Consider the following 13,319-nt stretch of genomic DNA (forward strand, 5'->3'; position numbering starts at 1 on the left):
GCTGCTGATGTTTCCTGGTTTCATCCCTCAGTGATACCTCTAGAACATTCTGGATCAATCCTTCTGGAGTATCTCACTCACCAACCCGTACTGGAGGGATATAGAAACATAGAAACACAGGAAACCTACAGCACAATACAGGAGCTCCGGCCCACAAAACTGTGTTAAACATGTCCTTACCTTAGAAAGTACCTAGGATATATGTCTTTCTCTCAATGCGACTTCTCTTGTTTCTGTATGCCTGATGAATTGCTTCTTAACTACAATTAGAGTATGGTAGAGCACAGGAACAGGCCATTCAGCCCACAATGTTGTGCTGAACCAGCAAAAAAGCAGATCAAAAACACCCAGACACTAATCCCTCCTACCTTCAGAATGTCCATATCCCTCCATCTTCCTTATATCCATGTGCCTATCCAAATGTTTATTAAAAGCCTCTAATGTATTGCCCTCTACCACCATACCAGGCTGCACATTCTCAGACATCCACAACTCTTTGAGTAAAAAACTTACCCCTCACATCCCCCTTTGAACCTACCCCCTCTCACCTTCAATGCATGCCCTGGTATTAGACATTTCAACTCTAGGAAACAGATAGTCCCGGTCCACTCTATCTGTGCCTCTCATAATCTTGTAAACCTCTATCAGATCTCCCCTCAGCCTCTGCCACTCCAGAGAAAACAACCCAAGTTTATCCAGCCCTTGTGATAGCACATGCCCTCTAAACCAGGCAGCATTCTTGTAAACCTCTTCTGCACCCTCTCCAAAGCCTCAACATCCTTCCTAGAGTGGGGCGATCAGAACTGTATGCAATATTCAAGATGTGGTCTAACTAGACTTTTATAACCTTGCAACCTACTAACCTACTACCTGTTGAACTTGGTACCTCAATTAATAAAAGTAAGCACTCCCTAAGTCTTCTGAACCACATTATGGACCTCGGTAGCCACTTCCAAGGAACTATGAACTATGAGATTTTTTATGAGATAAAATCTCTCTGCTCAGCAACACTGTTAAGGATCTTGTCCTTAACGTTGAACAGTCTCCCTGCATTTCCCTTATTGAGGGGCAACACCTCACGTTTATCTGGGTTAAACTCCATCTGCCATTTCTCTGCCCATGTCTGCAACTGATCTATATCGCACTGTATTCTTTACCAATCTTCTGCACTATCTGCAACTCCACCAACCCTGGAATCATTCACAAACTTACTAACCCACCCATCTACATTTTCATCCAGGTCACTTATACACGATGCATCGTTCTACTGTAAGATAGGGGCCCGAATCAAATACATCTGCTTTCAAATAGCACTCTATGAGTAGTTCTCAAAGAAACGTGAATACAAATAACAAAGAATAAATGTAATAAGATTTCCAGTTGTCCTAATTAACAATCTATCTATGTGATGACAGCATACTAAAGGCAATTTCTCAAACTCTCTCACAAAAGTTAAACTTGTATAATCATGTTGGGTTGGTGAGGGTGAGCTTTATCCTGTTTGTTAAACCAACATTTTCAGTCCATCAACAAGTTATTATGGCGAGAAGCTGTGTAACATTGATACGTACTGTAAATACTTCCTCAACTCTAAAGTGAATGTCACTTCTGTTTAGGGACTAATTCAACAGCTGCTGTTTGTTATGGGAAAGCCAACTGCGGCCAAAGAGCATTGCACAAGGTACCATCCAACTTGTAAGGTGACATCCAAAGATGAGCCCGTCCTCAGCGGTCCCGACTTCCATGAAGGAAACTATTTTCTCTCCGTGCGGTCAGAGGTAAAGATTTCTACTACGTGAATAGGAAGTGCTCGTGTTTCCAAAATCCAAAATGTTCTTTCCACCCCAGTGTGATTGATGTCATCAATGTGACTCCATCCTCAGACGACCAGTCCATCTGCCGTTTGTTTATCAATTGTGTGATTACGGTACCAAATCATTTTTCATCTCTGTTGTAGCTGTGACATTCACCTCATCCTTTACAAGTGGGCAGTGCATTTGTCTCCAGAAAAGCTTGTCTATTTTAACAGCTTCCGGGAGATGGATGAGTGCTACTGGAGAGGACGAGTGTGTTGTGTGCCACACACATGGGTGCCTTGTGTTGTTTCTGCCTGTAAAACCCGACAAGTGTCTTTTTTCCCTTTTCCTGGTAACGTTATGTGTATGAGCACCCGGGAGGGATTATGATCTCTATATTTTGGGAGCCTTGACTAATCAGAGGGATAGGCAAGTGGAAATAATGATCTCATTATCATTGTGGAGCTAAAAATGTCCCTTTGCTCTAAAAATTCTGAATCAAAGCCTACTGAAACTGTGATTTATGTAGTAAATTCTTTTATAAATATTTAACCATCACCTAATTGCTAAAGCTTTGCAGGTTTGGATTAAATACCATCTCATTGGAGAGCAAGTAATGATAAGTGGGTTTAGTGCATTAGAATCATCATTGATATATCAGGCACAATAGTTTCAGCCTATGTGACTGATGCTTTTACAGATTTTTGCCCAGTAGTCAAGGTGGTTGATCCTGCTCTAGCTGCTCACATTAAATGCCGGAGGAACTCTGCAGGCCAGGCAGCATCTATGGAAAAGAGTACAGTCGATGTTTCGGGGCGAGGCCCTTCATGAGGACAGACACACAAAATGCTGGACTGCTGAAGGTTTTTGGCCTGAAACGTCGACTGTACTCTTTTCCACCGATGCTGCCTGGCCTGCTGAGTTCCTCCGGCATTTTGTGTGTGATGCTCGGATTTCCAGCACCTGCTGGTTTCCTTTTGTTTGAGATTCATTTTAGAACTAAGGTCAAGTTTTCTGTTGCTGCATTTTTTTTTAAGAGTGAGCAATTTCCAGTGAAATCAGAAATAAGGTGGCAGATGAATCACATGGAGCACACGAGAAGCTGCTGCTTCCACATTTAATTATGATCGCAAACGTACCTGAAGAATTGTTAACATTGAAGACCTCAAGCAGCTATAATTTATGATTAAAAATCAAGCACCTGTCCCAACTAGACGGCTTAGAAGCAGTGCAGTAATTTCATTGCAGGTAGTTAAAATTAGCCCAGGTACAACCTCAGCAGCCGCCAAACGAATATGGATAACAGAATAATCATTCTCCAAGATGCAGGATTCATCTGGTGGAACACAGCAGGTCAGGCAGCACCTATGGAACAAAATGAACAGGTGATGTTTCAAGCTGCGATCCTTCTTCACATCTGGAAAGGAAGAGGGCAGAAGCCAGAATAAAAAGGTAGTGACGGGCGAAGGAGCACAAGCTGGCAGGTGAGAGGCAAGTCCAGGTGCAGGGAGAAGGTAGGTGGGTGAGTAAGTGGGGATAAAGGGAATGATGTGGGAAGCTGGCAGCTGATGCTGAGTTCAGGTGCAGGGAGAAGGTAGGTGGGTGGAGGAGGGGGATCAAAGGGAATGATATGGGAAGTTGGCAGGTGATAGGTGAAGGAGGTAAAGGGCTGAGGAAGAAGGGATCGGACAGGACAGGACAGTAGGCAGTAAAAGAGGGGGGTGGGGAACTAGAGGGAGGTGATGGGCAGGTCATGAGGGACGGAGAAGGGAAGTGATGAGAGGACCACAGGAAGCAGGGATAACAAAATGTGGCTGGAGGGGACATGCAAGGAAAACAGTAGTGAAGTGGCCACTGGAAGTTAGAGAAACTGATGTGCCCACCTCCAAGCCAGTGACTGAAACTTTTATTGCTTGATGGAACCCACAAAATCTATCAGAAGAAGCTTGTGGTAGGTGATGGAAAGGCAAACCGTTTTTACTTTGGCAGCTGTGGCTTCATCTGCTTTCTCACAATGACTTGTAGACAACTGATGTGGCATGGCACCCTCTTCAGAAGATCGTGTGCCTGTGGGAAGGGAAGGTGTTGTGGCAGTGATTCATAAAGAGTCTAAACCAGGATGTATTAATTAGAACATAGAACATAGAAATTTACGGCACATTACAGGCCTTTCGGCCCACAATGTTGTGCCAACCATGTAACCTACTCTATAGACTGCCTAGAATTTCTCGAGCGCATAGCCCTCTATTTTTGTAAGCTCCATTTACCTATCTAAGAGTCTCTTAAAAGACCCTATTTTATTCTCTTCCACCACTGCTGCCAGCAGTGCATTCCACACACCCACCACTCTCTGTGTGAAAAACTTACCCCTGACATCCCCTTAGTACCCATTTCCAAGAACCTTAAAATTATGTCCCCTTGTGTTAGCCATTTTAGCCCTGGGAAAAAGCCTCTGACTATCTACACTATCAATGCCACTTATCATCTTATACACCTCTATCAGGTCACCTCTCAACCTCCGTCACTCCAAGGAGAAAAGGCCAAGTACACTCAGTCTATTGTCATAATATACGCCTTCCAATCTAGCAACATCCTTGTCAATCTCCTCTGTACTCTCTCTACGATATCCACCTCCTTCCTGTAGAGAGGTGACCAGAACCGAACACAGTACTCCAGGTAGAGTCTGACCAAGGTCTCATATAGCTGTAACGTTACCTCATGGCTCTTGAACTCAGTCCCACGGTTGATGAAGTTCAACACACCATACGCCTTCTTAACAACACTGTCAACCTGCGCAGCAGCTTTGAGTGTCCTTTCGACACGGACCCCATTATCTTTCAGATTCTCCACACTGCCAAGAGTCTTACCATTAATATTACATTCTCAGAGACCTTGGCCTTCACCCTGCCTTGTGTAGCTGGATCCTGGACTTCCTGTCAGATCACAGGCAGGTGATAAGAGTGGGCTCCCTCACCTCTGCTCCTCTGACCCTCAACACAGGTGTCCCTCAGGACTGTGTCCGAAGCCCCCTCCTTTACTCTCTGTATACCCATGACTGTGTCACCACCCACAGCTCCAATCTGCTAATTAAATTTGCTGACCACACTGTACTGATTGGCCTAATCTCAAATAATAATCATGCAACCCACAGAGAAGATATTATCACCCTGACACAGTGGTGTCAAGAAAACAACCTCTCCCTCAATGTCACAAAAACAAAGAAGCTGGTTGTGAACTACAGGAGGGATGGAGACAGGCTCACCCCTATTGGCATCAATGGATCTGGGGTTGAGAGGGTGAACAGCTTTAAGTTCCTCAGCATAAACATCAGCGAGGATCTCATGTGGTCTGTACATACCGGCTTTGTGGTGAAAAAGGCACAACAGCACCTCTTTCACCTCAGACGGTTGAAGAAGTTTGGTGTGGGCCCCCAAATCCTAAGAACTTTCTATAGGGGCACAATTGAGAGTATCCTGACTGGCTGCATCACTGCCTGGTATGGGAACTGTACCTCCCTCAATCGCAGGTCTCTACAGAGAGTGGTGCAGACAGTCCAGCGCATCTGTACATGTAAATTCCCCACTATTCAGGACATTTATAAAGATGGCTGCATAAAAAGAGCCCGAAGGATCACTGGGGACCCAAATCAGCCCAACCACACACTGTTCCAGCTGCTACCATCCAGGAAATGGTACTGCAACATAAAAGCCAGGACCAAAAGGCTCCGGGACAGCTTCTTCCAGACCATCAGACTGATTAATTCACACAACTGTATTTCGATGTTATATTGACTATCCTGTTGTACATACTGTTTATTACAAATTACTATAAATGGCACATTGCACATTTGGACAGAGCTGTAACATAACGATTTTTACTCCTCATGTATATGAAGGATGTAAGTAGTAAAGTCAATTCAGTTCAAGTTGGACCTACCAAAATGAACCACTTCTCACTAATCTGCCACTTCTCAGCCCAGTCCTGCATCCTATCGATATCCCGCTGTAACCTCTAACAACCCTCCAGACTATCCACAACATCCCCAACCTTTGTGTCATCAGCAAACTTACTAACCCACCCTTCTACTTTTTCATTTATAAAAATCACAAAGAGGAGGGGTCCCAGAACAGATCCCTGCGGAACACCATTGGTCACCAACCTCCATGCAGAATACAAACCATCTGCAACCATGTTTTGCCTTCTGTGGGCAAAATTCTGGATCCACAAAGCAAGGCCTCCTTAGATCCCATGCCTCCTGACTTTCTGAAGGAGCCTCACACAGGGAACCTTATCAAATGCCTTACAGATTAGATCAACTCTTACTTCAAAACAGAATTCTGGAAAGGGATACCAGATTTATATAAAATGCAATTTGAAAAAAAAAATTCAAGCTCAGATTAAATTGTGACACAATGCAACTCTGTATGCGTAAGTGTATTGTTGTTGATGCATAGATTACATCACACAGATTCATTTCAACCATACGGCTGAATTTCACTTCCATCTCCTGAATGCATTCACCTGAACTGCAGCATTGCTTTAAGAAAGTGACCATGGGGAAGCAGTAGACAGGCATGTCCTCACCTTGATTCCAGAAGCCAATCTATTGGCGGGTCCCAGAGCACTGCAATGGTACAGCTGCAGGAAAAACTTCTCAATTCCTACCTTTCAGAGGTTGGGATGAGGCCCACCAATGGACAACACAAGGTCAGAGTCATTGGGGCCTATGATTTCAATCTATTTTGAAGTGGAAAGCCAGGCTTATTCTTGAATGTTTGAGGAGAAGGGTAGGGTACGCTTCCTCATTTTAATCTTTAGGTGGTTTAAAAGGCAATTTTAACTTTACCTGCTGTAAATATATAGATTCTAGGATTGTTTAGCTAGATATAGGATGGGTAGTCAGTCAGAAACAACCCAGTCTACAATGTTAATAACTGTTAAAGTAGCCGTGAGTGAAGCATCTGTCCTACGAGACTACCAGCTAACTGGATACAAGCAGCACTGTAATACTCTGAAATTGCCGGATGGTACGTAGCTGGGAGTTGGTTATCCAGACTGTAATGGCTCTTTAAACTGAGTTTTCTACCTTGATTCTGTTGCTTTGCTCCATATGCTGGTGTCTTCCATCTGTCTGTGCTGAGCTCTTAAATCACCTTTCATCGTTGTTCCAACATCCGGTCATTTTCACATGTGACCTGAGATAGAAACACAAACACCTTGCATTGAGAGTCAGCAATGCATTGGCTGAGGCAGTCTGCACTTCCTCAGTTCATCAAACCCCTCCACATCCTCAAATCATCAACCCCCTCCACTTCCTCAAATCATCAACCGTCTCAGTTCATCAACCCCTTCCACTTCCTCAAATCATCAACCGTCTCAGTTCATCAACCCCTTCCACTTCCTCAGATCATCAACCCCCTCCACTTCCTCAAATCATCAACCGTCTCAGTTCATCAACCCCTTCCACTTCCTCAAATCATCAACCGTCTCAGTTCATCAACCCCTTCCACTTCCTCAGATCATCAACCCCTTCCACTTCCTCAAATCATCAACCCCCTCCACTTCCTCAAATCATCAACCCCCTCAGTTCATCAACCTCTTCCACTTCCTCAAATCATCAACCGCTTCCACTTCCTCAAATCATCAACCCCTGCACTTACTCAAATCATCAACCCCCTCCACGTCTTCAGTTCATCAACCCCTTCCACTTCCTCAGTTCATTAACCCCCTCCACTTTCTTCAATCATCAACCCCCTGCACTTCCTCAAACAGAGGCTTCCTCCACTTTCTCGGATTGAGATTCCCTCCACTTCTTAAAATTAACACTTCCTTTATTTTCTCATTTTAAGGCTCCCTCTACATTCACACATTGAGGACCCCCTCTACTTCCTCAAATGAGAGCCCTTCCATCCTCAAATCAAAACCTGCTCCAACTTCCATAAAACAATTACAGCACGGAAACAGGCCATCTCGGCTCTTCTAGCCCGTGCCGAACGCTTACTCTCATCTAGTCCCACCTACCTGCACTCAGCCCATAACCCTCCATTCCTTTCCTGTCCATATACCTGTCCAATTTTTTTTAAATGACAATATCAAACCTGCCTCTACCACTTCTACCGGAAGCTCATTCCACACAGCTACCACTCTCTGAGTAAAGAAGTTCCCCCTCGGTTTACCCCTAAACTTTTGCCCCTTAACTCTCAACTCATGTCCTCTTGTTTGAATCTCCCCTACTCTCTTTTTTTTGTAATTTATTTTTTTGTTGTAGTTCATCAAACAAACATTTCTGTAAGATGTATTTCAGACATTGTACATATATATCATATAATCAGAATCTCCCCTACTCTCAATGGAAAAAGCCTATCCACATCAACTCTATCTATCCCCCTCATAATTTTAAATACCTCTATCAAGTCCCCCCTCAACCTTCTACACTCCAAAGAATAAAGACCTAACTTGTTCAACCTTTCTCTGTAACTTAGGTGCTGAAACCCAGGTAAAATTCTAGTAAATCTCCTCTACTCTCTCTATTGTGTTGACATCTTTCCTATAATTCAGTGACCAGAACTGTACACAATACTCCAAATTTGGCCTCACCAATGCCTTGTGCAATTTTAACATTACATCCTAACTCCTATTCTCAATGCTCTGATTTATAAAGGCCAGCATACCAAAAGCTTTCTTCACCACCCTATCCACATGAGATTCCACCTTCAGGGAACTATGCACCATTATCCCTAGATCACTCTGTTCTACAATTGGAGAGCCTTCAATTCATTGTCTACATTTACCAGCAGAAATGACTGGGATGTTCTTCACATTTCCTGTGGGAAAAGACTAACTTCCAATGTTGTCATTTGGTGGTTGAGATTTGAAGGGAAGTTTATAAATTTTACTTTAGGGGTTGCCTAGGCAAATTTTTAAAGAACAACTATATTTAAAAAAAAGATAATTTTAAACAGATTTCTTAAGTCTTCAAAGTAAGCGCGTTTTATAAAGATTTTAATGAAAAGTGACGAGGCAGTCTTTGGATCTACTATTAGTTTTGTAAATGATTATTGCAAAGATTGAATTCAAAGCCAATAGTTAATGCTAGATTTGGCGTGACTAACTATTCTGTATATATCCCAGAATAAGATGCTTTCAGAAATCCTTCAGTGTATTTGATTGGAGTAGCCTGTAATAACAGACAATGAGATGAAAATGCTTTGAAGTGGCTCTACATAATGTTCTGATAATTATAAGGGTACAGCAGGCTTGTTTATCTATCTAACGTTTTGACCCTCTCTCGTGGAGCGCTTATTTCATTAATCTTTGTGTAAAACATGGAATGTAAAGTAGTGCAGGTCCTTTGGCCTATGGTGTCTGAGCTAATCATGATGCTGGTCTAAACTAATCCCATCTGCCTGCACATGGTCCGTAGCCCTCCATTCCTTGCCTGTTCATGTGCCTGTCTACTTCTACAACATCCCCTGGCAGCACATTCCAGGTACCTAGCATTAGACTTGTCTTGAACATAAAGTCATAAAGTCAAACAGCACATCTTCATCAAACTTCCCACCTCTCAATTTAAACCTAAGCCCACTAGTATTTGACATTTCAACTGTGGCAAAAAGACTGATGATCAAAGTTTCCCAAAATTTTATATAATTCAAGTAGGTCACTCCTCAACCTCTGATGTCAGTGTAAACCATCCAAGTTTGTCTAAACTCTCCTTCTAGCTCATAATCTCTAATCTATGGAATACCCCGGTGAACCTTTTCTGTACCCAAAGTATGTTCTGCACTACCTCACCATTTTTTTCATTCTCTCTCTCTCTCTCTCTCTCTCTCTCTCTCTCTCTCTCTCTCTCTCTCTCTCTCTCTCTCTCTCTCTCTCTCCTCTCTCTCTCTCTCTCTCTCTCTCTCTCTCTCTCTCTCTCTCTCTCTCTCTCTCTCTCACTACTTACTGAATTTAATATATATATACTTACTGTAATTTATAGATTTTTTAATTATGTATTGCACTGTACTGCTGCCACAAAACAATAACTTTCATACCATGTGCCAGTGATATTAAACCTGATTCTGATTCTAATTTTTTGTCTAAATCCATAACATCCTTCCTGTAATATTGTGACCAGAACCGGACGCAATACATTAACATGGCCCAACTAAACTTTTACACATGAGCTCCCGACTTTTATATTTAGTGCACTGCCCGCTGAAGACAACTATGGTACCATTCTATTCCTGAGTGTCAAGATCTCTGAGGATTTAACTTGATCCCAACATATCGATGTAGTTATAAAGAAGGCAAGATAGTGACTATACTTCATTAAGAGTTTGAAGAGATTTGGTATGTCAACAAATACACTCAAAAACTAAAATAGATGTACCATGGAGACCATTCTGACAGGCTACATCACTGTCTGGTGTGGGGGTGCTACTGCACAGGATCAAAAGAAGCTGCAGAGGGTTGTAAATTTAGTCAGCTCCATCTTGGGTACTAGTCTACAAAGTATGCAGGACATCTTTAGGGAGCAGTGTCTCAGAAAGGCAGCGTCCATTATTAAGGACCTCCAGCACCCAGGGCATGCCCTTTTCTCACTGTTACCATCAGGTAGGAGGTACAGAAGCCTGAAGGCACACACTCAGCGATTCAGGAACAGCTTCTTCCCCTCTGCCATCCGATTCCTAAATGGATATTGAACCTGTGAACACTACCTCACATTTTTAATAATCTTATTTCTGCTTTTGCATGATTTTTAATCTGTTCAATATACATATACTGTGACTGGTGCACTTATTTATTATTTATTTCTTCTTCTTCTATAATATGTATTGCATTGAACTGCAGCTGCTAAGTTAACAAATCTCACAACAATGCCGGTGATAATTAACCTGATTCTGATTCTATATACTTTGAGAATAAAATTTACTGTACTTTGTCACTTTCTAAACATACCCAATCAAAATTAGATTTACTGCACAACCATACACTTCCAGGACGCTGAAGTTTTAATCACAATGTTCTTCCCTTCCACTTCTCAAAGTTTCACAAGAGTTATTTCTGAATAAAAATAACTGTTCTAACAGATACCATGTCAGTTTTCAACAGAAACACGATCATAGTGGCAGGTTTAATGGATCAGCTTAATAGACTGAGGAGATTCAGAGAGGAAATTTCAGAGCTTAGCAGTGGCTGATAGGAATGGACTACTAGTGATGGAACAATGACATTTGGAGACATGTAGGACAACAAAACTGGTGGACAACACTGAACTGAGGGTGGTGTGACTTAGATGTACTTACAATTGTACAACACAGATTGAGAATTGGGTGCACAATGTTTTTGTGTGAGTGAATTGCTATTGGTCTAGTATAACGTAGATTGTATTTCACACTTTGCTTTTGTCCTACTGGTACCTAGAAAATGTCTTGCGTGGGTGTTATTGGTTTGTAGAACCTGAATTCAGAGATAGTTGTTCAAGATTCTCATGTGCTCCACTACAAATTCTTCATGAAAACAAGTTATGACGTCAGAAAGAGGATCTGTTAAAGCAATGTTCCACAAATTAAATATTATTGAAAAACAAAGAAAACTTCAGGAGCTGGAATTATGCAGTAAAATGTGAAAATGCTGAAAAGCAACAAGCACTCAATACTGGTGGAACACAGCAGGCCAGCTATGGAAAAGTGTACAGTCGACATTTTGGCCCGAGACCCTTCATCGGGACTGAAATGCAGAAAAGCTGAGTTCTTTTTCTGCAAGCTGTGATTTATCGTCAGTCTCACGCGTGAAAGCCAATTAATGTAAAAGGTTTAAAACTGACAGAAATTCCTTGATTCAGTGGTTCTGATTAAACACAGATTTATGCTGTGTGCATCTGATCAGGATTAGTGGAGAAATGCCTGTATCTCAAGTGTCTTGTGTTATGCCGTTGGCCCCCTCCTTTGTGAAAATCGCAAGAACTCTAGTTAAGGGGGGTCAACTGACCCAAGAGAGAGAGACGTGCGAAAGACCACATTCTCCCAAGAAGCAGAATAAAAGTGACTTTGACTATTGTCTCATGGAGACCACCTGAAAAGCCCTCGGGCAAAGTGGGCTGGTTGAGAGAGAGATCGCATTACCTGCAACTTGATTGACACCTGCGATCCCATGAAGAAGTATAAAGGCGGGTCTGAGGGGAGGACCCTCAGATGCACCAAGGAAACACACGAAGGAGAAACGCTAGAAATCCTGCGACAGCGTTTTAATAGCTACAGCCGGTGGTGGGGTTCGTGTGCGTCCTTCCCTTGCCTGGGATTGGCGACTTCACCACGGAAGACGGCCTAGCTACAGGGGAAGCCACAGATGAGAGTCCATTCCCCCAACGAGACTTCCGACTACCTCCTACAGGTTGGAAAACCTGTCGGGTAAATGCTTCATGTTCTCTGTCTTTCTAACTAAAAGTGCACCAACGCGACACTTCCGCCGGCAACTAAGTGAAACTGCCGTGATCTAAAAGACTTTTAGATATCCAGTGAACGATATAAAATCTACATTACCCCTAGACGACGATCGAGCTTGTGTTTTGAATGATTATTATTACACCGGTGTTTTAGATTGAGTTTTGATGATCTGAATGTTTTGTATTAACCATACGTTTGTGCCCTTGTTGAATAAAACGGTTGAAAATAGTAGCATCCGACTCAGCTGATCCATCTATCTTTGCTGGTAAGTTACCTGGTTACGGGGTTTTCGTAACACTTGACTGTAGAAGACAAATCATGAGCTAATGGGCAGGTACTCAGTGGAGTCCTGGATCTACCATATCAAAGTTCAAAGTCCATTTAAATGCATGTATATGAATCCTGATCCTGACATTCATTTGTTCCCAGTCATTCATAGTAAGTACAAGAAACACAATAAAATCAATGAAAGACTGCCCCCAACAGGACGGACAAACAATCAGTCTGCAAAAGACAACAAATTGTGTAAATGGAAAAACAAACAAGAAATAATAATAATGATGATGATAGTAAATAAATAAATAAACAACAAGAACATGAGATGAAGAGTCTTCGAAAGTCAATTCGTAGGTTGTGAGGACAGTTCAGTGGGGCGAGTGAAGTTATCTCCTCTGGTTCAAGAGCCTGATGGTTGAGGGGTAACAACTTTCCTAAACCTGCTGGTGTGGGTCTTTAGGAGGCTTTTCCATTCAAGAGCATTGTGGTTTCCATACCAGGCCATGATGCAATTAATCAATATACTCTCCACCACACATCTATAGAAGTTTGTCTAAGTTTTATTTGTCATGCCGAATCTTTGCAAACTCCTAGGGAGGAACTCTCATGCTTTCTTCGTAATTGCACTTAAGTGCTGGCGTCCCAGGGCAGATCCTCTGAAGTCGTAACACGAAGTAATTTAAAGTTGCTAACTCTCTCCACCTCTGATCACCCGGTAAGAACTGGCTCCTGGACTTCTGGTTTCCTCCTCCTGAGGTCAATAATCAACTCGTTGGTCTTGCTGACATTGGGGGCGAGGTTGTTACTGTGGCAC

At 42.6% G+C, this 13,319-nt stretch overlaps 1 protein-coding gene across 1 annotated transcript in view; it reads left to right on the forward strand.

Annotated features, from left to right (window-relative positions):
- Positions 1-13,319, forward strand: part of LOC140730960 (uncharacterized) — a 405,020-nt gene that overhangs the window by 144,471 nt on the left and 247,230 nt on the right. Inside the window, exon 5 of the mRNA XM_073052071.1 lies at positions 1,617-1,778. Within this exon, the coding sequence (XP_072908172.1) occupies positions 1,617-1,778 (162 nt within the window). The remainder of the gene's footprint in view (positions 1-1,616; positions 1,779-13,319) is intronic.

Source organism: Hemitrygon akajei, chromosome 7 (genome assembly GCF_048418815.1).
Source record: "Hemitrygon akajei chromosome 7, sHemAka1.3, whole genome shotgun sequence".
NCBI lineage: Eukaryota > Metazoa > Chordata > Chondrichthyes > Myliobatiformes > Dasyatidae > Hemitrygon > Hemitrygon akajei.